The sequence below is a fragment of the Priapulus caudatus genome, unplaced genomic scaffold (genome assembly GCF_000485595.1).
Source record: "Priapulus caudatus unplaced genomic scaffold, Priapulus_caudatus-5.0.1 Scaffold102, whole genome shotgun sequence".
Taxonomy (NCBI): domain Eukaryota; kingdom Metazoa; phylum Priapulida; class Priapulimorpha; order Priapulimorphida; family Priapulidae; genus Priapulus; species Priapulus caudatus.
The window spans coordinates 140,246-166,961 of record NW_014577163.1 but is presented as its reverse complement, the minus strand read 5'-3'; the positions used below and the strand labels follow the sequence as shown (position 1 = coordinate 166,961).

Sequence of the window (26,716 nt, the reverse complement as noted above, 5' to 3'; positions counted from 1 at the left end):
CTTCTCGTTTAGCTGTTTGGTATTCCACAGTGTGTCGCCTATAATTGTTAGCGTAAGACAAACTAAAATTACATTTTTATAGGGCAACCCGGTCCAGTCTGGGGCCCCTTTCTTCCGGGCAGAAACGACACTATTGCGATGGCGGCAGTAGTGGGACGTCAGCTCATTTTCTACACATCTCGCATAATGACCGATGCATTCAGAAGATCGACAAGTCTCTTTCTCACCGAACTGAGTGAAGTGGCAGCCTTTCTGTATTCAGGGGGCTTGAAGGAATACGAACATCGCGGTACTTACCAAATATGTCAGATTAAGAGATTTGAAATATAGTGATTCGTATCTCGGTCGTTTACCAAGGGGAGGGATACTGGCACTGGGATTGAAGGGGGATATGTTAAAAATTAATGCAGATGGTGTTTTGAATGGTTGGCCCGTCTAGATAGAAAAGTGAGTAGAAACTTAATTCGTAGCTTTGTATTTACTTGCAAGGCCGATAAGGTGTAAGGAGAGCTAGTAATTACAAGGACAGGAAATGTACTATATTTAAAGAAATGGTAAAGATTTTTGTTATGTACTCAGACTTTCAATACGATACATATATTGAGTATGCGTTGTGGCGACTTGGATATGGTCATTGTATGTTGGTATTTTAGAATGATAGTTAAGCTCCTTGTCTTTTGTGTGTCGTGTTCTTTGATATATCATTGTTTATTTTAAATGCGTGCCAGGCTTCATGTTGGGCTCGGAGCTAAGATTATTGTTGCTGTATTGGGCTTCCTATATAACGCTGTAGTTAGCGTTCTGTTTGTTGGGCAGCTGGTGATTTACGTGGGGTAATATATTACGTCGGCGTGCCTTATGCGATAGATGGGAAGTATTAGATTTTAAGTGGATGGATAGATTAGCTGAATTGAGGGGATTGTGCTGATTTTCGCGTTCGGGCCGCGCGGCTGTATTGTACGGAAACAGTGCGTGCTCTGCGTTTCCTCCGTGTTTTATAGAAGTGAGGCCATTTGCTAAGAGCTTAAATGGAATTTATGGTCCGGGGACTACGATTACCTGGAGAGTTATCATTTATCGCCGGAGGCCTACAGGCATAGTCTTTACGAGCGGTTTTGTACTCGTGGCTCGGTGTTATTAGAGATAGACAGTTCGGATTGCTAGATAGATATCAGTTCTTTTGATATATCGCAATAAAGCATGGGTGTGTAGGAGATTTTGGCATGTCATTTTCGTAGTGAATTAATGCTAGTAGGGAAGTATTGCTGAAGAGACAATAGGAACTGCTTAAAGATCGCTTCATGAGGGGGTTTGACTATTAGGTAAAGAGAGAAGGGCGTCTGTTAGACCGGTAGTCATATTGACATTGATGAGTTAAGAACTGTCTGATTTCGCTAGCATAATAGGGTAGGTATAGATGGGTGATCATGTAATGCTGTTTCGCGATCTAGCCCTGTGTTGGGGATTTATGCACTCTGGAATGACTAAGCTCATGAAATTTTGAAAACATCACCGTAACGTTACGCAGTGTGGCGAGTGATGTATTGAGGAGATAGAGTCTGTGGTACGATAGGGATTAGGGTGGTTTAAGGTTACAGTTGGGGAGTTAGAAAGGTTGACTTTCGTGGGCAGTATTTATCTGGGCTTATTTTATTTTATACGGTGGTACAACGGATTTGGATTTGCTTAGCCTTTTGTGTGTGGCAAAATTAGTGTGTTGTTATGAGTTTTAATGTTACGGTCAACTGCACACGTGATTTACTTGAATATTTTTTTTACATTATCTTTATCCGTTATAGTATGAGTTTTTTAAGTTAGTTTACTCTAGTGAACGCTAGCTTTTACGTTGGGCCATATTTTTTTGTGGGATCATTTATGTGTTGTCTACTCCGGAATCGAGTTTTTTATGGATTTGGCGATTCTTTCAGAAGTATTTGGGTTGAAAGTGGTATACAGCTGGAGTTTTATCGTACTTACGCTTTGTTTATACATAGGTCATGATCCGTTGGTTTTGATCTTGGGCTTAGGTATGGGAGATACAGAGCGCAGTGTTTGCGTGATGCGATTTGCGCTTAACATTTTTTTTCTCTCCTTTGCTGTACATAAGTGTGCAGGTAACCGTGTAATTTTTGATGTCTTTTGAGCTTTCGGGTTCTGCAGGGTTAACGCAATTTGGATGATTGTGCGAGGAGGCTTTTTTTAAGTTATAGGGGCTCGGTTTTTTCTGCAGCTTTTTATTTCCAAGAAGATGATAGTACTCGGTCATGTTAATGTGCGATCTAGACTGTCGGTTTTTTCGGAGGGAGTGCGATCCGAGAGATGGCTTACGGGCGTCGATTGGCTCGAGTTCTCAGACTTTTCTCCGTTATTCGCCCCAGAAAAGGTTGCGTGTGGGCAGAGATTTGGCTTAGATGCAGTCATTGAGTCGTCTATTGCGAATGAAGGCATAGCTCTCTTGCATATTCGCCCAGCTTAGTTTTTCGGCGGGCACAGGGTATGATCTGACGTGGAGCGAGCGCGAGTAGCTGCTTGTGCGTGTCGATCTCAGTCCATGGTAGTCACCACTTAGGAACCGTAGCGCCCTGTGTGACGTCTAATTGTATGAATATTGACGTTACTTGCGGAAGCCACGTGAAGGTCGGGCCGATCAGACGTTTCCGCACCGTCCAGGGAGCAGGCAGTGCGCAGCGGAGAGGTTGCTCCCCGCTTTTCCACACATTCACGTCTATACTATGGCATTTACGAATTTTAAATAACCAATTGCATGTTTATGTATGAAATAAAAAATAATTTTTGTAAATATTATTATCGTTAGATAATGTGGTTTGTTTTGCAGCGTGCCTAGTATTATGGTTTATGCAGTATTCTCATTTCTTCTTTTTCTCTTTCTGGTACTTTCTCTTTTCTGTACTGTTTGTTTTCATTTTAATTTATCAATTGACAGGGTAGTCATTTGTTATTTCTTTTTTGCTGATAGCGGTTTCTTTAAGTTACACGTTTAAATTGCTTTTTCTTTCACCTTTAATTTCGTCTGTTAGAGTCTTCTGCAGATCACACGTCCACTATAGGAGCCTAGGCGTCCTGTCGAATTTTTATAAGGAGAGCAAGTCGGGTCTGCTGTTAACCCGATGGGGTCATCGTGCGGATGTGCAAAGGGGTGGTACTGTTGTCGAAGAGGGGTGTATAATTAGTTTAATCGGTTAATCATTTTATTAACTCCGATTACACAATTACCGGCAACAGTCAGATTGGGGTCTTGTAAACGGGGATCAGAGTTGACGCGTCGCTGTGGATGTGTGGAATGGAGTCTACGCAGTTTTGCGGACGGCCATGAGCGGTTGTAATGTTGTTGTTTCGTGTAAGAAATTTAGCCGAAGCCGAGTATTTCTCTCCCCGGGTGGAGACATCGACAATAGAGAAGAGATCGTTATAGACGGAGCAGACTCTGGTAGCACTGTGTAAGGAGCGGCCGATCAGTTACGCATGGGATGACACGTGTGATGATTGTACAGCAACTCTAAATCGAATCTGCTGTGTTAGTTTCGGGGTCGGGGATCGTTTCCTTGTTTGGCGGAAGATTCTGCAGGTGCTAATTTAAGACCGTGCTATTTTTATAGGCCGGTTCGGACGAGGACAGTCAGGTTGGTGTGTTTGAGTTTGCGTAGCTAACATCGTCCCAGTGCTTTGCGTCGTACTGGTGTAGTTCGTTTGTAAGGTATGTAAGTTTCCTTAACTAGTGGCTTGAGTTTCTTCTTCTTATGACATAGATCTCTGACTATAGATATCATGTTTGGTATTCTTATTGTTCTATGTGTAATTAATCTATCTTTTTGTATTGGAGCGATATTTTGTCTATGTAATACGAAAACTTAGATCTTGTTGGCTGTGGTAACTGCACTCGCACGGTATTCGAGTGTCTGCGTTTATTTTTGTGTTTCGGGTAGCACGAGTTATTATTCGTATTGAACTGCAGGAGCTGTGCCTGCATAATCTATTTTTCTGGGCACTGTCCCTTGTTTATCTGTGATGACTATTTTAAGTGGTTTAGATTTCCTTAACACTTCTTGTAAGTCGGCCAAACCGCTACAGTATATATATATATACATGCCTGAAAATCAATTTGTTACGATAATGTAATTATATATGTTATCACTCCGATCCGTAACCAGTGACAAGTTAATTTTATTGATTCTATGATGAGGCGGGCGCCGCACCAGCAGCGAACCACCCACCTGTCGCTTTACGCCGATGTATTAGACTGCGATGGTTGGTTGTGCAACAGCGAAACTGTTACAATTCGTCAATTTGACTGTATGAAGTCGGTAGTGGAAACCCAACTTAAAGGAATAATAGGTCCATTGATTATGCAATGTTGACGAACGCTAGAGTAACTGGCACATTGTGTAGTTAATAAGTACATTACCTTATAGCCAAACGCGTATTAGTTTGTCCAATATCACTGATGGTTACATTACAAACAAGACTTGAAATTGGTTGTTGATATGTATCAACGCATCATTTTCGTGTCAAGCGATGACGTAAACATTTGTGCGGCCCGTATGTTTTGGACGCCAGATGAAACGGAGGTGTCAGCGGTGTAACCACGGCCACGGACTAAACATGGAAATATAGAGTAAAACACACGTACTAGTCACGGACGCACGTGGACAGCCCTGACAAAAAGTTTCTTATCACGAGCGTCCATGTTTACGAAATCACTGATGATAGCATTGCGTACAGCCGAGCATGCGTGCAAAAATGTCCGGTGCACTATAAATCTGTATCACAGCCGCTTCGCCGGCAGCGGTTTGAAACACTGTAAACAACTGATTTTTGGACTGCGGATTTCAATTAGACATTTCTTAGTAACCAGTAGCTCCAAGAAACGGTATTGCTAGGGTTACAGTCCGCAATCGGACTGACATGCGTTCGGATAGACAATCCGTCGCACAGCCTGGTCGGGCTAAGTAACCAGCAGTGATATTGGACAAACTAATACGCGTTTGGCTATAAGGTAATGTACTTATTAACTACACAAGGTGCCAGTTACTCTAGCATTCGGCAACATTGCATAATCAATGAACCTATTATTTCCTTAAATCATAGGCCCTATCTGCTGGGAAGCGCTACATGTCTGTCCTCGCGATCACACGGTGCAGGGAAGCTAGTAGCATCGCCATTATCAGATTGATGTACACTTGTGCTAACAAGGTTTTACGTCGCGTTAAAGACTGTTTTTTGATTGGTGCGGACCTCTACTAGCGATGCGTCCTGACGCGTCAAAAATATAATGATTTTTGATTGGCGACGTTCTCAGCAGTGCAATGATTCCCATTCGGAAGCGACTGTCGTATCTTTTAGTTTTACTGGTGAAGAATAAAACGCGCATGTACGTGGGCTCAGCACTGACTTTTATTACTGACTGATACCTAGCTGTCGCAAAGCTTGGCAGTAAGCCGGCAGCAGAGCAGCAGTTCTTTGGGCAGCATATAAGGTAATTATCTCGGCAGCTGCAATGCGCTGAACCTTAATTAAAAGAACGACGAAGCCATTCTTGTGCCGCCACTCGCGCGGGTTGTGCTGCCAATGAGGTCTATTAAGCTGTGTTTGATCTGGCTGTGATGAAGAAAGCATGGCTGGATGGCCACAGGCGTTAAGTTGAAAGGCAAGACTTGATAGAGGTGGGTGCTAACTTGTTTACTTGATGAACGTGGGGGTTATGGGGGGAATTGATGGACGTTGGGGTTTGTTGTGGAGACTTGGTGTACGTGTGGGTTTTGGGAGGGACTTGTTAACGTGTGAGTTTTGGTGATAACTTGATGTACGTTAGATTATGGGGGAGACTTGGTGAACGTGTGGTTTCATTCGCGACTAGATGGACGTGAGGTTAGGATGGAGACTTGGTAGACGTGAGGTTATGGTGGTATTTTGATGCACGTGTGGGTTTGTGGGGAATTTGTAGACGTGGGGATTATGGTGGAGGATTCATATACGTAGAGGCTATGGTGGAGGTGTGATGTACGCGAGGGTTGTGGTAGACACATCGTGCATGTGGGGGTATGATGGTAACTTGATATACGTGGGGGTTATGGTGGTAACTAAACTTGATTGAAGTGGGAGTTATGACGGTGCCTTCATGTACGTGTGGGATATGATAGGAGCTTGATGTAGGCGATAGTTATGTTGAAGACTCGGTGCTTGGTCAACGTGTTGATTATAATAGGTATGTGGTGGACGTCGGGGTTATGATGGTAACATTAGGAACGTATTGGGATATAGTGGAGACTTTGTGTACGAGGGTGGTTATAGTGGGAATTTGTGGACGTGGGGTATGATGGTGACTTGATATACGTGGTGGTTATGGTGGTGACTTGAAAGTCGTGGAGTTGCTTATGGTGGAGAATTGATGGACGTCGGAGTTCCGATGGAAACTTGATGGACGTGGGTATTCTGATTGGTAATTTGATGTATGTGGGGGTTATGGTGGGGACTTGGTGAACGTGGGGGCTATGATAGGGACCTGGTGGACGTGGGAGTTGGTGGGGACTTGATGGACGTGAGGTCTGGTAGGGACTTGATGGACGTGGGATTTGGTGGGGGCCTGATGGACGTGCTAGTAACTGTGCGTTAATTGTCATAATTTAGCAACTCGCGCACATAGTAGCCCTGTCTCGAGCGCCCATCAAAAATCCTGTTTGCGTTTCACACATCTTGTGGTTGAGCGAGTTTGAAGATTGTTTAAACCGTCGTAGCACGCGAAGTCAACATGTCTACACGCGTGATCAGTGTCAAACTTAATCTCTCGCGGCTCGGGTCTCACTCGCACGGTCTGGCACGGTCTGACTACTACGTGTGCGTTGCCGGTCGTAGTTCGCCTCCGTACACATTGTAGAAGATATGCCATCGATCGTACTACTTGGAAAGCTATTAGCTATACTAGCCCTAGAACTACTTCGATCGAATTTCCACCATTAAACGCGAGCCTTCTCACAGCAGGTAGTGCGATTAGACTTTTGTCTTTTCGATGACGTGTCCCGTCTTTTTCCTGGGTAAGAAAGAAAGGAAACAAACCCGTCTATAACCAGTAGGTGGTGCAATATACTAGTTTGTAGAAGAAGCCCATGGGGAAATCCACTATTTAAAAGCGCATTGGCAGATATGTCTGACGTTTCCCTGAGAAGCATAACTGAGATACATCCAAGTTTATATCTTCGCGAAAAGAAAGTTAATTCAGTTAAAAACGCACTTAAAGATAATCAAAAGTTGTCCTGTTGAAGTTCGCATGTATGTAAGGGCATTGGGGTTTCGACTTCAATCCGGCGCGCGCGAATAATATAGACAGTAATTGATGAAGAAACCGAAATAATATATGAAACAAAAAATATAGAAAATAATCGCCAGTAAATTACCCAAGTTGCAGTTAAAACGAGTAAATAAATTATATTTTTACGCAGTTTAAATCAAACTACAGATTTGCAAGTGGTGCTTGAAGGAACCACGGGCAGTCAATTTGCGTTTCGTATCAGTGCGCCTAGAAAATGTTTTACCTCGTACCTACACCCAGCACGCCATTACTAATAAAGGAAATAAAAATATTAATATAAAGGAAACAGAGTCGCTAGTACGGCGGCCCAAAATAAGAAAAAGCAATAATTGACCGCGAACATAATTCTGATCCCGAAAGAAGCGTCATCAGTGATTAAAACATACAAACTAATAACCAGCAAGCATATATCCGGCGTACATTAGTTACCTAACGATCGCGTATGTTCACGTTCTCACGTTCATAAGGCGAGGATATGCCTTGCACTGCGTGCGCCGTAAAAGCTAGGATGCTAACCTTTAAATTAAGCCGGCCGCTACGCAGCACAACGACTGACTCCCTCCCATCCCAGGTTTTCCCTAATCAGGCAAGCGGGTATAGACGATTGTGCAAGTGCGTGTGCCGTAAGTCCGCATGTGTGTGCGCGCTGCTGCTGTAGGATAGCGATCAATAACATGCCGGCATACATATTAAAAAACCTTCAGAGAGACGCGCACGTAGGACGCATAGATCCTGTTTGTTAACACAAAATCCGACGAATTCGCAGGATTTGTCATGTAGCAGCGAAATGTGATATATGTTGCCTCTATCGCAGGCTGACGCACTCTGAGCTAACTGACCATATGATGGCTGATATCATGTGATGAGTGACTTTTTTATTATGTGTCTTTCTTTTAGATGAACAAACAATAATATTGGCTTAACGGTATTTTTTTCAGTTTTCTATGAAAATGAATGAACAGCATCGGCGCTAACTGTACACGCTGATTTTGGTGGCAGCAGCGATTGCCTTTTCTCGGTTACGCACGCGCTCTCTTTCTCTCTCTCCTCTGTCTACCCCTCTCCCTGCTGACTCTCTTCGTTTCCCTCTCCGGTTTGCTCCTCTTTCCAACGCTCTCTCCCTCTTTCTATTTCTTCTTCACTCTATTTACCTGTCATGGGACACGCCGAGGCCAGTAGCAGCGGACCGACGACGTTAGACATCTCTTGCCACTGCCTTATGTGCCATCTAGGCACCTACGAGGGATAACTAACTGTAACTAACTGTTTACCCTGACACGTTGATTGTCTTGTGTGAACGTCACAACCACATAGCGAACAATTGAAAAAAAAGACAAATTAGTCAGGATTATACTTACATCTATGCGCAATTCGCAGAAACACAGAAGAGAATAATAGACATTAGCTAATCGTAAACCCTATTCTCTGTATGCGATGCATCACGAGCATTACGACGACAGATGGGTCTGGCACAGCGAGGATTATCCCCCTATCCCTAATCGCTGTGTGTAAGCTCTGACTACCCATCAGCGTGTGGCAGGGGCGAAGATTGGAAGCCATTCGTGGTAAGCATCTGCCATGGCAGTGAGTGTAATGGGCGCATCATGAACAGCTGCTAGCTACATCTCCCTCGTACAATATACAATAATAGTACAATAGCCTACAAGCGGCTAAGGCGCTTGCCCCGGGCTCTTGGGATATTTCGAAAGCTATAATAACATTAATTAAAGTTAAATGTAATTAGGTAACACCATTATTTCTCTACCTTATATCGCCTAGCAGGTCCTTGTACAACTTGTCTTGCTTGAGACCTACCTGTGTAGCATGGTGTCATCGTCCACCCGACAAAGCGCCCTGACACTATACCGGTGTAGAGCGCTGTAATGAAACGCATCTAATGTATCTGCACGCATGCCTGCCAATCGCCATCGGTGTTGCGCATATGAGCTGCCTATATAAAACTCATCTATAAGTGTCGAGTGTCGTTTCCAGGTTTAATGATGGCTATATCGATCAGAGAAGCTGAGGTCAACGCGTCCGCCAGTGTATTACTCTCTAACCCGGATTGCTACTACAGATATAACAATTTACCGGCCAATTTGTCGCGGAGAGCAACGAGTCCCTGAGGGCCGGTCAGTGTATATCGTGATGAATCGCCCCAATCTAATTCTGCTATTATATCATGTGCGCGCAAACACACGACGCGATCGTCATACATACCCGACGTGCGAAAAAGCCTGCAACCAAACAGTGTCACAGCTGAAAATAATTGTTTATTGGCGACAATGTAAATTTCGAAATCTACATTAATCAGCCGTAGTAACTTTGTGAAATTACAATGCTACCGGCCATATAGCCACCGACGACTCGTTAAATATTCTTCTATATATTTTTTGGAAAATGATTTTTGCGAAACACAAAAAATGGCAATTTTTAACACTCTTTACACTGGAAATGTGGTTCGGGTATGCATTTGAGGCCACGAATGCCAACGGAAAGAACCAGCCACGCCAGCGAGCAGAACCACCGAGGGCGCAAAATAAACTCTGGCTGTGACCACCCTCAGTGCCTTTCGGCTAAAAGGCTAAACTACCTGGCTTTACCCAAGCTAGGTCACACCCCATGGCTAGCTATAGCCCAAGCTATGGCAATCAAGCAACAAGATTTCTCTGCGGCCGTCTCAGCTAAGCTGTGCTGTCGATCAACAGGACTTCTTGCCAAGGGACGCTATCCTGCGCCGTATAGCGTCGTCATCGTAGGCGTAGCCTCGCAGTTTAATATATATATATATTCTGTGTAATGCCCGTTTCGGGTTCTCCTAAAGCAATTATTATTATTATTATTATTTATATCGATTTATTCGATTATGTCTAAAGATATCGAACAAAACTTATATACTGAGTTATTATCTGTCGATAGCAGGTATAAATATATCTGATTTGTTTTAACATGTTGATCAAAATCTTCATAACAAACACGCTCGCGGCGGTGACTCTGTTCCATGCAGTTCATTATGCAACGGTATAGACTATAGACATACGTCGATTTCTTCGATTACGTTAAGGGATATCGAACAAAACTTATATATTGGGTGTAAGAAAGACGATAGTACTATGAATTACAGCAGAGGTAGGGGTAGTAACCAGGGACGCGTGAATTACAGCAGAGGTAGTGGTAGTAACCAGGGACGCGTGAATTACAGCAGAGGTAGGGGTAGTAACCAGAGACGCGTGAATTACAGCAGAGGTAGGGGTAGTAACCAGGGACGCGTGAATTACAGCAGAGGTAGTGGTAGTAACCAGGGACGCGTGAATTACAGCAGAGGTAGGGGTAGTAACCAGGGACGCGTGAATTACAGCAGAGGTAGTGGTAGTAACCAGGGTAGGAGGAGTAGTAACCAGAGTACGCGTCTGGTAGTAACCAGGGACGCGTGAATTACAGCAGAGGTAGGGGTAGTAACCAGAGACGAGTGAATTACTAGGTGTAGTAACCAGAAAAGCATGGACTACAGCATAGCAGTACTAGCACTAGGTAGGAGGATTCCTAGATTTGGATCGGGGGAAGTTCATGAAAATACGTGTCGTGATTTCAGCATGTTCTGTACCTGCTCTAAGTTCTAACACGACGGACAATCAGCCGGTTTCGCGTATATGTGCTATTCTCGATGCATAAACTTCCCTATTTTTTCTAAGCAGTTTTTTTAAACCATGTGTTTTTGCAGCTGGTGGGTCGTTATGCTACTATTATTTATAATCGACAGCTTATTGCCCCACGTATTCGGGAAACATGAAGACTTAGGCCACCTCGGAAACTTATACTACCATCGAATAAACAAACCTTAATATCTCCCCCATGCCAAAGCAATATATTATGTTCCATTGCCGAAAAAAAGCGCACGTTCTATTTTGATATCGGATAGTGATATATACTTCAACGAAAACCGCGTTCCATGTTATACGTGACCGTTTATAATATAGTTAGGCTGCTAAAGCAGTGATAAACCTAGACCGAAGCTCTGCCGTAAACTCGATAGGCTCGCTATAGCGATCGATAGGCTGCTCCATATAGCTCGATAGGCTCGATAAACTCATTGCTCGCGTCAAAGTCTGGTTAAATAGCACGTCCGAAAAAATGTCTAATTGTAGAGTTTCTAGAGAGTTTTCTAGTTTGTAGAGTCTAATGCATGTTGAGTTTCAGAACATGCTGGACGAATCTAAGCGACTCGACGGCGGAGGGTAAGCAGCGCATGCACAGGCTCCTGATTCCCACACAGTCTCACTCGCACACGGCTTGATTATAGCTATGCCGACGTTTTAGTGTCACACCGTTGGATCCGGAATCGAGGATGCGTCCTTTATTAAATTCCGCTTGCCAATTATACCCACCGCGTCCCGAATGCAGGTATTCACAGAGACAGCTCACACCAACTGTGATTTATCGAGTACGTGCGTAGTAGGTGCAAGCTCTATAGTTAGTCTGCCCGCCCTCCTCTAGTTGTCTTGTCCGTGTAACACTTATTGACGCAGCGCTGACGGCTAGCATCTATATCTCCGCACATCCGGCGGAAGGTTTGTCTCAAGAATTACTAGTGTTGTCGTGCTCACCGCTGGCTTCAGCCGTCGTTGCTGGTGGTACCGATGATAAAGGCCTGGTGTAGCGATGCGAAATGACGCGAGTGAAAGCTAATAGAGAAATGCGGAAATGTAGATTACGAGCGACAGTAACACAAGCGCGGTAGAGAACTTAAATTGGGACGCGGGGAGCATAGGATCGTCCTAATGCACTTAGAATAATTGATACTAGAAACCAACTAGTATTGTTAACCTTTGGCTTCTGGGAAGGAGGAGGAGGAATAATAATAAGAACAACAATGATAAGATGATGATGAAGAAGAAGAAACTAATGCTTATATCGCCGTATTCACTAGTACTTCATTCGCATGGCGCGTCTTCGACGTCGCATGCTTCCTTTCCGTGATTCGTCATCCGGTGCACTTGTCGTGGCGCCAAATAATTCCACGCTTATATGAAACGACTCGATAATTAATTAATCGAATAAACAAACAAATAAATAAATGAATAAATAAATAAATAAATAAATAAATAAGCAAAAAGATCTACAGGTAAATTTCAGCTGTTATAGGACGACGACGTATATCCGGAACGTGTCATATATACGCGCTTAGCGCTATGTACTACTGCGCAGTACTAGCAGTACTAGTAGCAGTTATGTGCTATTGCGCAGTCACTCGATCATATACGCGCTTTGCGTCATGTACTACTGCGCAGTTACTCGATCATATACGCGCTTAGCGTTATGTACTACTGCGCAGTCACTCGATCATCGCGTCATCATTCGTTGTACACGTATTTGATTTTGTCTCATCCTTCCAAAATTTCGCCCGTAATTAATTTTTGTAAGATCGAATTTCGTCGTTGACACGAGTAGCACACGTGTATGTAAGCAATTAGTTCATGGCTGTCTGTGGCACACACTCGCGTACACTCACGTACGTACAGTCACGGCTCGTAGGTGGCTGCATGTTTGACGTTTGGCATACAACGCAGCTGCAGGTATTTACAACGGGGACGTTTACGGTAGGAGCCGTAGTCTCCCATTGAACTCTTTCTTCCGTAAACAGTTCTAGGTCTGTGGTTTACCTCAACTCACAGTACTTTCAGACTAACCACCCCACGTACCCTAACTGGACGAAAACGCTGCACTATGACATCATTCACTTTGCGATTTTAAAATATGAGTCGCCTTCGGCGTCAGATCCAGTATAAACCTTTCACGAGAAAAGGCCGTTGCGAAAAAAATCACAAATGCCCAGACATCTCTCCAATTTCCTAAATTTCTAGATCCTATACGTAATACGTGTGAAGTTATAGGGTGGGTTCAAACATACAGGGAGCGCTGACGTTCTATGCTTCATATGCCGGTACCAGCCACTACGAAGGCGACACGTTTCGGAAGAAAATATTTGGGGTGCTAAGCGAGATTGAGATCTGTTTAGGTGCAGGGGTGTTTGTCTACTCGGCGGGACAGCGGTGGTGTGATTGGTGTAATGTGCGACAAGCATGAACCGTGATTCCGTTAGGGCAAGTTGTTATTGTAGAGGCGGGAAGTCGCGCTACTAACAGTAAAATATGCGAATAGAGGTGTTAGAGTGTGTATGACCGGAGGATCGCTACACGCAGACTGGCATGGAGTGACCGCACGTGTGCGGTGACTAGGGACCGTACGTTGACGAGCCACGCTGCCTAGTGAGCAGATTTACTCCAAGCGAAGATTTCGATGGCCAAAGCATTAGTCTGGGGCATTGGGAGACTGATATATGACCTATAACTGAGTCGACTCATACATGAAATGATTATTGTATCATCGGAGCAGCTATATTCGGCGTGAGGGTGTGATTAAGTCAATATCAGCGTGTTGCTGATTCATAACGATTACACGCGGACTCGGCGGCAGCCATAGAAGAGGCTGCTATCTCAGCGTGAACCAACACGAATTATAGATATAACGTCATTTCAAAATGTCCATCGTTTAGCACGTGCGGCACATTGTAGCGACAGAAGTCAATAAGCCAGCTGTCAGCAAGTGAATACGAATACGGTATACTATCGGTTCACTTGACGGCATAGATAGCCTAATCAATACGCCGGTGGGCACGTACACGTGCATCCAATGCACATGTTGCTGATCGTAAAAGTCAAGCATCATTTCTGCCTTTGATTCGCACACGCTGATTATCGAGCCGCTTGTTTACTCGTACCTGTGTGCCGTGACATATTGGTACGCCCTTCTCAGTCGCTCCCTCTGCGGGTCAAACAGATAGTGTAGCCAACGGATGTACGCAGCTCGGTTGTACTCTGCGCTTGGGCGGCACCATTAATCACGAGGAAGAATGCCGGGAGAAAACCTGCTTCGCTGTTTTTTGGGAGAGTAGTACTGTAAGCAGAAAGGGCTTTGTATTAAGCATTGCCCATGTTCTTGTACGCAGTGACCGTAGACTCGCTAGTGTGTTTCGATTGCAGCTACATGCTGATTGCGTGAAAAGTTTTTAGGCAAGAGAATCGACAGTTTTACATTTTCTTATAATTAAAGAAAACTGTTGTAGGTCTATTGTCCTATGACGTTCTGAGTACTACCATAGACTAATAATATCAAAACACGACACTTCGTTGATTTTTGTATTGCCGGATGTACGGTGGCTCCCCTGTTAGCTGCGTATTTCTGCCGGAACTCTAATTGACAATCATGCTCTGATATAAGTGATTATTATTTAAATACTAAAGTTTTGTTGACAACGATATTTGGAAAAAGCTATAGTTTGGGGTTAAATGTCATTTAAGAAGAGAAACTTGTTTTTATTATTGTATTCATTTATTTCCAATCGTCAAAACTTGAACAGGTACACGAAACATACAGGTAGGCCCTACAGCCTCAGTTATAGTAGTAAGGTAATGTATAGCACTTAGTATTACGATAGAGTATATATTTTATAATAGTGCTATATATACACAGAGACATATAATTATACGTATATATATATATATATATATTATATATATAACCGTTTATTGGTATTACTGGGGCTGCATACCTGTATACATACATGTACGCTGCATGTGCCTGTCTAAAGTTTGACGATTGAATATTAAAGAATAAAACTGTAAAAACTAGACTCTCTTCTTTCTTATTAAATTATAGTTGTTTCCTCGCTAAGGTTCTTAATCTTTATTGAATTGTCAACAAAACATTCATAATTATAGATAATGCGTGATATCTGTACCACTTCAATTATTAACAATTATAGTTTCAGCAGGAGAACGCACCGCAGGAGATTACGGCAGGTGGCGGTATTGCGTATCCGGTAATAGATTTAAGTCCTTATTATATTCTGCGCGTCGTGTCTTGATATTCTTAGTCTATATTACTACTCCTTCATAATGACGTCGTCTATGCATTTTGCCTTTTGTTATTCTAATTTAGAACGAGAAAGATGAGCCGAACGACACAGGTACGGTGAAGAGACGAGAGAGAGAGAGAAAGAGAGAGAGAGAGAGAAAGAAAGGCGGAGAACGAGAGAGAGAAAGAGAGAGAGAGAAAGAGAGAAAAAGAGAGAGAAAGAGAGAGAAAGAGAGAAAGAGAGAGAAAGAGAGAGAAAGAGAGAGAAAGAGAGAGACAGAGAGAGAAAGAGAGAGAACATGGGGGGGGGCGTGAGAGAGAAAGTGTGTGTGTGTGAGAGAGAGAGAAAGAGAGAGCGCGCGCGCGAGAGAGAGAGAGAGAGAGAGAGAGAGAGAGAAAGAGAAAGAGAAAGAGAGAGAGAGAGAGAGAGAGAGAGAGAGAGAGAGAGAGAGAGAGAGAGAGAGAGAGAGAGAGAGAGAGAGAGCTATAAAGAGAGTGGAGGAGAGTGCGTAAAATATAACACATACAAAACTGCAACTTAAAACTGCATCACCATGAAACTACTCAAAGACATCCGTCCTTAAGGATTTCTGCACACCCAGTAAAATCTTACTAAAACGATTATTCGTACACCAGTCTCTACGTTAGGACAATATCGTGATCATTTCAGAGCGACATACGCTAGGATTGTATCGGTCATTCGATACATACGCGTAAAGCCTACGTCTCGTATTAAACTTCCTGTTAAACATAATAACGTCACTCCACATGCAGGATAAACTATCCATATCTGTTGTAATCGATCTTAATCCCGAGCAAACGATAACGCGACGCTAATAATGTCGTCTTCATTGGTTATCCCGCACTCGTCGTCTTCTTTTATCTCCGCCTTCTCCTCTTCGCTCTTCCCAACAGATTCTCCATCCTAGATATGCGCCCGTATAATTTGTTGGTGCAGTCATATCGCATGCGAGTTTTTTAATGGTCAGCCTTACACGGAGATTATATTGCCGTGCGGGTGAAGCAGTAATTATTTTCTGATAGAACATCGAAGACGCTACGTGTTAATAGTGCTTAGATTAATCTTCCCGTCGGGATTTCGAATGAAATTGCTGTTCATGCAGCCGCAGTAAAGCTTTGCGGGCAATGCTATTATCATTGCAGATTGTCTGGGCTGTGATTAATGTACGGTAATAATGTAGACGCTAAATCACGACACTGTGATGCAACCGCCATTTTCCAAGTTTCCATATAGGTCTCAGAATGGTTATACGTTCTGAGGGCATTTTTCACACTTGGTAGTTCGTATGTTTTCGTACTTTCTTCGTATTTCGTATTTTCGCTGTTGAATGTAATTTTGGCCAACTTATCTCGCACGGATTGATCTAGAGTGGAGAATGATCGTTAAATTGAATGTATGAAAAAGCGTTCAATGCAATAAGCCATACTCTACACTTCACAGAAGAAACACGGTATTGTGTTACCAAACATCAGAAGGACGCGGTATTAGCGAGTGCATGGCCATTCTCTTCAAAGAATGCCCTTTCTTAGAATATGACCGTCTTTCACGATTGGCCTACCTACTAAAATGAAGTTGTGCTAAAATTTCGATATTTTCAGGAGTTAAATAATAGGAACGGAGTATGACGAATTATTTTCATTTCCTTGTACCTTTGCATTACATTCGCTAGTTATTAGGCTCCCGATGCTTTTCTATGCAGGACACACTCACGTACATGCTCCTTGTTGTCAAAATTGTTTCAAACTAATTAAGTTTCAGAGCTGGTCGCTGACGAGTTAATTAATTACAGATCTCGATTGTTTCCATGAAATCAGAGCTTCAGTAAGCTAGCGATATAATGCCCTGCGGAGAGGATCGTATCAGACCGAAGAGACTTTGCAATCTTCAAAGATGCGAATTAGGCCTTTCATTTCGAAATTGAGACAGCGGTCACTATATCTGACGGTGTAAGCGCCTTCTAAATGAAAATGAGAAAAAGGAGTTATAACAAACGAGTATTGATAATGGAAATAGATTTTTAAGGTAAAATCTTCCACTCTTGCGGGTCGAAATATTACAAACACTTGAGACGAGACATTTGCCGCGTTGGAAACTTTATTTTTGTTACCCCGTTTTAGATCACATGATCAAATAGTGGAAGTATACCTGGCCTGAGCTGCGGACGGACATTCCAACATTAAATAATGACCTCTATCAAGACATAGGGGCATTTGACGTCGCAAAATTCGACCAGATGTCGCAAATAACGGTTGGTTAAAATCGATACGCTCTCGAGGATGAATATTGATATCGCGATCGAAGTGAATACGTACACTCCGCAAATAACCAAGTAAATTTATGCTCCGCTGTTTCGTACTCTAATGCTTCACCGATGAACGGTCGCTCGTACGATCTCGATCCAATATGAAACGGGTTTGTTTTCGTTTTAATGGAAGCCGTATAGAGCAGGAATAAAAATAAAGTGACACCGTATAAGATCGTTTCTCAATAGTTTAATCCCTGTTCTGTGAATAGCAAACGAGGCGTGACTGAAGGCTCGGTGCATCGCTGGTGGATGCGAACCCGTAACACATCAATGGGTTAGGTTTCTTTCATGTTTCTTTGCGCTTTCTCTCTCCCTCTATCCCCCACCCCTTTTCCTTTCTCATTTTCTCTCTTTCGCATTCTCTTGCTCTCTCTTTCTCTATCGCGCGCGCTCTCTGCTCCCTCTCTCTTTCACCATCTCTCTCGCTACCTCCTCCCATCTCCGGCTCTCTTGCCCTGGAGGGTGATGAATCCATGCGTTTCCTAATGTCCGGTGTTGTTGTGATTGTTAGTTTCAGCCGGCATAACACGTAATCAATAGTACCTCTCGCTAACTGTATACTGTACAAGAGAAGGACCACGTTAGCTGATGACAGAGAGATTGGGTACGTTTAAATGTGATGACCAAATTTGATGAATATCAATTGCAACGAAGCACTTCATCTATATGAAAATAGGCTCTACTTGTTTCTTTTGCATTTTGTCCCATGATTGAATAAAACGTAAAACCAACTTTTATCAATATATAGTGTTTTTCAATCCTAAGAGAAGCCATTTCTACACCTTCCTGAGAGTCTTATGCGTATACTTGCCGATAGCCAACATAGACGAATTATTGCAAGTGGAATACACGTGTTTCATGTAATGTATTCTACTACGTGTACTCGCGTATTGTACTCCGCCACCGGTGTACTTATAAACAACAATTTAAATCATTGAATCTGCCCTTTACCAACGTAGCGCGTATACAAAACGTTGCTAAGGAAAGGCATATATCAATTCATAAAGAGCACACAATACAATGTGTAAATACAATATAATAGTTCGTGTGCTCTTTAATTCATCAATCGTAGCTATACTATCCGTATCTATACTACGGAGAAGACGCAGTAAAAAATCAGCAATCGTCGTCACACGACCATTATTTACCGTTTCGTTGCAAAACATTCGCTGTTCGTACACACCTTCGGGCAGTGTTACGAACCGCAGCGTTCTGTGGAAACCTGATAACAGTGTTCCTACGATTATCCGTGCAGTGTTCACTCGTAGATTTCGATGTGGAACCTGTACAGACATGTTCCCTACATTATCCGAATCGATTGTTCGCGCAAGTGTTCGTGAACTGAACCTGTACAGCTTTCCTACATTACGTGCCATGTTCACGTAGTGTGTCGTGTGGAACCTGTACAGTGTTCCATACATTATCCAGTGCACGGTAGTCTCGCGCGTGTTCCATTGTTGTACTTTCGATAAGCAGTGTATCGCGCCAGAGTGTTTCGATGTGGGTACTCGTAGAGGTGTTCGCGCAGTGTTCGTGTGGGTACGTTGCGTGAGGTTCGGTGAGGTACTCGTAGAGTGTTCCGCGACAGTGGTTCGTGTGGGACTCGACATAGAGTGTTCGCGCAGTGTTGCGATGTGAGCGTACTCGTCAGAGTGTTCGGTGTACTCGTAGAAGTTGTTTCGCGAGTGTTCGTGGTACTCGTAGAGTGTTCGCGCAGTGTTCGTGTGGGTACTCGTAGAGTGTTCGCGCAGTGTTCGTGTGGGTACTCGTAGATGCTAATCGTGTGGGTATCGTAAGAGTGTTCGCGCCAAGTGTTCGTGTGGGTACTCGTAGAGTGTTCGGGTGGGTACTCGTAGAGTGTTCGCGCAGTGTTCGTGTGGGAACTCGTAGAGTGTTCGCGCAGTGTTCACGCAGTATTCGTATTGTACTGAAAATAAGAAACGCTGCATGAATTTTCAAGTAGTTGAACAGCATGTGCTGCACGCAACAATATATATGATACTAGTATTTCCACCTACTCCATCTCTCTCTCTGTGTCTCATTCACGCGCGCGCGGTCTCTCTCTTTCTCCATCTCTTTCATTTTCCTTCCATCTCCCCACTCGTTGTGGAGCGGGATATTTGTAGCGTATGAGGGAAGTCGCGCATTTATCGCACTGAACCTCCTTGGTGATCGTAATCACATGCGAATACTAGTATATCTACGGTTTGTGTGTTTCGAACAGATGCAGAGCCGATGGATAATCTCTGCCTACGAATTCCATTCCGCACTGAATAACGGGCCGTGGTGCCTACTATGATACTACTATCAGGAGTAAGATAATATAGGTCCTATATTATCTTACTCCTGATACTATCTATTAACGAGTCTTAGGCGAATGATAATTTATTATCGTCATAATCAGTGTGTAAACAACAGAATTCCTGAGGATGTCAAGGGCGGGTCACGTGATATTAGACACGTAAATCTGATTGCGGGTGCATTACGGTACCCCCACGAATGCCTAGACCCACCATACAAACATTTAGAAGGCTCATACGCGCTGTTATCGAACGCAGCTGCCTGAACGTAATAGGGGTGGGGTCAGTCTAGCACGCAGGTTACTCATAAACAAGTGTAGTGTAGCGTGTAGGTATCAATTTATAAATCGTGACCCGACAAAATTAAGCGATATCGCATGGCTCGTTCTAAACCCGGTGGGTGTGGTAATGTGGTGGTGTAGGCAACAGTTAGATTTGGATTTATGTTGTGCCTGCTGTCAGGGCTGCTGTGCATTCTCTCGGCGATTGTGATTAGGTAGATATAGACATTCGTAACAGTCGTTTGTCTAGCCAGCGAATGTGACTCTCTACACGGCGCGTGTGTCGTCCGCACGAGGGACAATCGACGAGCTTGTCGCTGTCTGCCTGCGCCACTGCGCCAGATGTTGTTGCGATCGTAACAGCGGCACGCATCTTCTCTCGTTTCAGGTTTTGTAGCGAATTTCAACCGTCGTTATAATGCTTAATGTGACATCAGAGATAGCGATGGAGAACATGAGAAACTCCACTTCGTCGGCGGACGGGCCTTCTCCGAGCCTGACGGTGCGGGTGATCATGCAGGGCAAGGTATGTTGCTGACTCGTTAACACTACCCTTTGTGGTTTGCCGCTGTTTTAGTTTGTATATTCCGTTGTGTGCAGTTCTGGCTCTGGCCAAGTCTGGCCAGTTCTGCAGCTCTGGCTAAATCCTCAACTCTATACAAAATTATCATTCTAACATAGGCCGAATAAAGGTCGGGATGACTAATTTGAGATTGCATGAAATGTGTGCAGCTTTGCCTCATATACTAATGCAATACATTACAACTTACAAGCACACAAAAGCAGCTTCGTTGTACACGCAGTGTAAATATTGTATGGTACATTGTAATTAACCAGGAGCGCTCTAGCCAGGCTAGGCAGTGGAACAAATTGGCCTGTGTTCTGGCCTGGTGGTTCGGTGTTGTTTTCGTAATGAGCCTCACGCGTCTCCTAGCCCCACAAGGTCCGGCCGATAATGACGAAGAACCCGTCTGATCCAAATGTCACCGGGCGATTTTGGAAATCATATAAATAGAGACGCTAGGACAGAGAGATAGATAGTTACCTACCCACGATGTAGAGACAAGATATAAGATTTCGGAGACAGATCGAGACGAGGCACCGGAGCCTAGGCATGTTGCCTAGGCTGTGGCATTGTATATATTTTGACGGTGTTGAGTAAGTAATAAAGTCCCAAGTGAAACAACTAATCTGCGACTACGGCTCTACGTTGCTACAATCTGCTATGGCTACCTTCTACGCTGTCGACACTACATAACTACACGGATATCTTCAACACTTTCGCAGTACAACATAAATTAGTGAGTTGGTAGAGGAAGGCTAGCGTTAGAGATTGAGAAACCATATGTGTGACAGCCTGTGTCAGAGCGAAGGGTGTGACAGCCTGTGTCAAAGCGAAGGGTGTGACAGCCTGTGTCAAAGCGAAGGGTGTGACAGCCTGTGGCAGAGCAAAGGGCTAGAGCGAGAGCTTTACCACAGGGCTCCACAGCATATGGTTGTACGGTAGAGCCTGGTCTTACCTGCTAGAGATAAAGCAGTACAGGTGTCACCGTCATATGATTCATCAGTGCTGCTCGTCATCACACAGAAAGATTTCAGTGTATCAAACTAGGCATAGATCTGTGACTGACAAATTATGATCACATAGATATGTTACGCGCGCGCGCACGTCCCCCCCCCCCCCGCTTGTTGCCATCGTGATCAGATTAGTAATGTAAAGACCGATTAGCAGCCTGGGCAACAATAATGCCAGTGTGTTACTATGCTCCTAGCTCTAGAACTACACTCCATGAGTTGTCGACGTTGTTGGTAGCATTATAATAATATGTAAAGGTCACAGAGATATTGGTCCTGGGATTGGAAATAACATACAGGTCTGCTCGTTCTACGGTCGCACGTTTAAAGTGAAAAACAAGTGCATTATGCGTAGTCGAAACGTGTATAAACTACTGACAATCGAAAAGAATTTGCAATTTACAGAATAATGGCTCGTATAATTTGCAGTGGGTAGCAATGACGTTACCTGCACCTGGTAGTTTTGCGAGTACGTTCGTGAATGTGCTTATGCTTGCGTCGGTATCGTATAGAGCCTTGTTATGCGCGAAGACAGTAACCGTAGAGCAACGTCCATAGTAGGTTGCATGCACGGGGGATAGCAACACCCATGCACGTACATCCGCAATGAGAGCTATTCAGCTACGCCGCGTTCGTGTTTGTCTTTTATGTGTGTATTGGCTTCTTTTGTGATTGACATGTTGGCGCAATGCTGGCACCGGTAAAGCAGATCCGGGCACTGCTAATAGCAGATTATTGAGAATTCTGCCTACCACCGACTACATGCTATATACGTATTACCAAGACCAAGAGTACATAATAGGAGATATAATATAATAGGATAATAATAAGGATATAAGATAATAAGGATATAAGGATATAAAATAATAGGAGATATAATCTCCTATTATGTACTCTTGGTATTACTAAACGTAGAAATGTAAACGGTATTTATTGCAGGTTCTGACGCATGGGAACATGTAAACAATTAACTCTGCATCGGTGCTAGGTCACAAGTAAAATTCCCATATAATTGTGGAGGCGTACAACCATCAAACCCATGCAGTGATCTCTGTTGGTACTATCTACCCCGGCCAGAGGCTCTATGACTGTTCACGACTGTTTCACTTCTCGCCACGCAGCGTAGAGTAATTTGTAGCTAGGTCATTTGTAGCTAGGTACTGACCATCCTAGCAACGGGGTACATGTTGCATATTTCATATATTATCTATATCAGGGGGAAATCGCACACAAACATAAATGTACCGGGACAATTTTTACCATGACACTTTGTGCAGGAGCGTATCATCTCATCAATCGCGTCAATCATATCGCAGTGATCGTCAGCCGTAACGAACGGTTAGTCGCCGTGTGCGTAGGAAAGATTAGCCGATACCGTGATACAATAAATCGGTGAATGTAAGGACCAGCCGACTACCTAAATGGAGAAAGTCGGCAATATCATTGTTGCGAAATCTTAATCTCGCCTGTGCCGGTTCCATCATCTATGTTCTATCGCACACTCTTTCATTGATACTGAACAGTGAACACTCTAAATATATATATATCACTCATTGGTTTATTTGGTATACACTCCGTACAATCTGAGTCACTCTACTTTCCTTGCATTAACACTCCATACAACCTTCTCGGTCAACACTCGTTTCCAATCTGCCTTCCCAAGTTCCCTATCTTGCATTCCCCGTACCACTCTCTCTCCGTCGCGAACCCCGACCCCACACACGTACAATGTAGCAATTACCATAAACATCTATAAAAAGTCACTCCCCCCTACACGTCATCGCTCCCCCGCCGGCGCCGCCGCGCCGAACTCATTCTCCGAGATTACACATCATATATATCTACACATTCACAATCTACATATCATCTGATATCATCAAGAGTACATATTCATACAATTATACATAATCCTATAGGGAACCGATCTATAGTCCTACGGGTCGTTGGTCCTACGGGTCGTTGGTCCTACGGGTCGGCAATGACCTGAGTTGCATGGAAAGTTCCCCTGACCATCTAGCGTTTCTTCTATGATGTCGATGTTATCTGCCGAAAATTGAAGAAACTTGCCTTCAACAAGGTTTGGCGGGATGGGGAAGTTACCCCTTTCGGTAAGGTTATCCAGCACATGCTTTGCTAGGGTTGTGTCCAACCGTTGAACTTGACTGTAATTTATACAGTGCCCAGCCTTGTGGAAGAGGTTAACAAGGTCCTTTGAACGTGTGGCTTGGTGGATAGTCATTCCGAGCCCAACATGTTTTGGGGTAAGTACTTTGCCTTTGGAGACTGCATGTACGATATCTTGTGCAATACTGAGAGATAGCCTTCGCGTTCTTTCATCAACATCAGCATCTCCATGCTCGCCTGTGAGTAGAACGCTGAGTAGCATGAAGAGGCTCTCAGGAACAAGTTTAGCTGCGTTGTCTGCATTGATGGAGGTACAATCGCTGTTCGAGGGTGAGGCCTGGATGTCGGATCTGATACGAAGCGCTGTGTGGTGTAATGCTAGTAGCTGGTCCATATCATGATCTTCAAACTGACTGGCACGTAAACCGCCCCCACCGTCTTCAGACATCTTTTCATCCAGTTTGTTGGTTGTCTCTTTCAGGGCCTGTACGACGATTTGGCTGGAACGCAGGGAACAATAATTGTGGTTGTTTTCGGTCCAGTTGTGGAACAAAGTCAATTTGTCCGTGCAGCAATTTCTGTAATCTGACCTTGAAATGTGTTCTGTGTTCTTTGTAACTTCCAGCATCAACCTCAAGCTCTGCCAGTAGTTGAGAATATCGTTCCCATACATCCATGAGGTTGTAGATTTCCCCTCTGGTAATGCCGATGGAAATCTCATGTGCAACGCGTTCTAGACAAAGCTCTCTGTGGTTCGGTTGTTTCATTGGGTCAGGGTCACTGTCACTTTTTCGTGTGAACTTGACATAACACTTGAGGTGGTAGCGTACATCTCCAGCGACACAATCATTCACGCAAGCTAATCTACAGCTCAATGCATTGTCCTTCTGAGCAGCTTGTAGTAGCTTTTTAGAGAATGACAAAGACGCTGCAAGTCTGGTCTTTTCTCTTGACTGTTGTTGGCAGAAAACACACAAGTCTGTGTTCAAAGGTTTAGATTTGCTCCGCAGTCCTTGAGATGGTTGTTCATTTGTGCTGGTGGAAGCATCATCCTCTGTGCAAGAGGTCTTACTGTCATACTTTTTTTGTAGTCTCTTCAGATGCATGGAACTTGTGAAAGTTCCATAACAGTCCTTGTGGTACACGAGTTCCGTGTCGTCGGAAAAAGATAAGAAATTTGCAGCTTCCAGTCTCTCCACAACATCCCATCTGGCATAGTCTTGACATTTCTTGCGTTCACGCAGGGCATTTTGTACTTTCTCCAGTCCACAGCTGCCAAGTTTTCGTATGGGAACTTTCGAGTCGTTCTGGCATATAAAGCAAATGTCCCAATTAGTATTCCAGTCCACGCTTCGTTTTCTTGGCTGTATATTTGCCGTCGGCTCCATGATGCTATTCTAGTCTACACCACCACCAACTAGTACTATACCTGGAAGAGAACGACATACTTTGTGAATTACAGACCAAATTAAGCCAATATTATTCATATTGAGGATATATGGAATACCGAAATATGTGTACATATATAAATGTAGCTATTCTGTACAAGCAATTATAAATTAATTTTCAAGAAATTATGGTAAACTATGGGTTTATTATCAGTATAACATGTCTTTTGTGTGGGTTTATAGTCAATTTAAAAAGTGTATACGAAATGAAAGTGATTTTTGTGAAATTTGTGCGGCGCGTGCATATTACTTTCACTAGGGGGAGGGTACTGTATGTATTTATTAATAAATGTTATTCATGAGTTAATACCACTTCTTTGTTTTTATTTATTATGGGAATAGTAAAGGACGATTTTAGTGTATGAAACTGACCAATATGTGGTATATTAGTGAAATTATTGATATTTCTGTGCATTGTCGATGCTGAAACCAAAATATTTTTTTCGCCTATTTTTTGCCAATATTTTTATTTCCATGATCCAACCATGTCAATTGGTCATAAATGGTTATTTCTATAATGGAACCTTTCTGTACCTAAATTGTAAAAAAAAATTACGTTCATAACTACATTATTTGTCCGAGTTATTGAGATTTTGTATTTTCGAGAAGTTCGTATTTTTCGCGATCGACGACCATCACATAATAGGTCACTGCTCGGCTCACAACCAAAATATCAAGTGTCATCCAGCGCTAATATTGACCACGAGGCGTCCTGCATCAGTTCTTAGCATGGATGACAGCTTGTAACAAACCATTACCCAAATGTAAAATATTGAGATTATATTCCCAGTCTATGTGTGCTTTTCAGCTATGATTGAAGTATGCACCAGACAGGAGTGGAGGAGAGGAAGAAAATAATTCTTAAACTATTCAGTGTCATTCACCCTCGAGACCTTATCACAAAATTTCATTCACCCACGACAAAATTTCCTTATGTTTTTGGTCTAGTTTCATTCCCCTCAAAATAATTTTATTCACCCTTGGGTGAACCATACACCAGTTTAAGAAGTACAGTTTAAGACTGTGGTACTGTGGTACAAGACTGTGGTACACTACAAGACTGTGGTACAAGACTGTGGTACAAGACTGTGGTACACTACACAGGCAGTCCAGCGGCTGTGTAAATACACTGTGTATATTTTTTACCAGTATAATTATTTTTATTGTTAGTATTCATTTATTATAAGTTTAATGTGCATCAGCGTATTATTTGTATCGTGCACCGTAGGACACGTTGGTCGTGGGTAATTTAAAATTTAAAAAAAATTAATCAAAAATTAAATTAAATTTTTTTTTAATTGAAATTGAATTAAAAACAAAATTAAATTTAAAAATTAAATTATGAAAAAAAAAAATTTAATTTAAAATTTAAAATTAAATTAACAAACAATTAAAGAAAAAAAATTACGTGTGCCTGCGTGCA

General features: G+C 43.1%; 1 protein-coding gene across 4 annotated transcripts in view; it reads left to right on the top strand.

The window, feature by feature from the left end:
• The first annotated feature begins 20,538 nt into the window (after window positions 1-20,538).
• LOC106805152 (poly(rC)-binding protein 3-like) overlaps window positions 20,539-26,716 on the top strand; it is a 115,510-nt gene continuing 109,332 nt past the window's right edge. For 3 of the 4 annotated variants that reach the window (XM_014806647.1, XM_014806646.1, XM_014806645.1), the window contains exon 1: window positions 20,539-20,672. In XM_014806647.1, the coding sequence (XP_014662133.1) occupies window positions 20,565-20,672 (108 nt within the window). In that variant the 5' untranslated portion in view covers window positions 20,539-20,564. Of the gene's footprint in view, window positions 20,673-21,344; window positions 21,448-26,716 lie in introns of those variants that run through there. The other variant, XM_014806648.1, reaches the window with a different exon arrangement.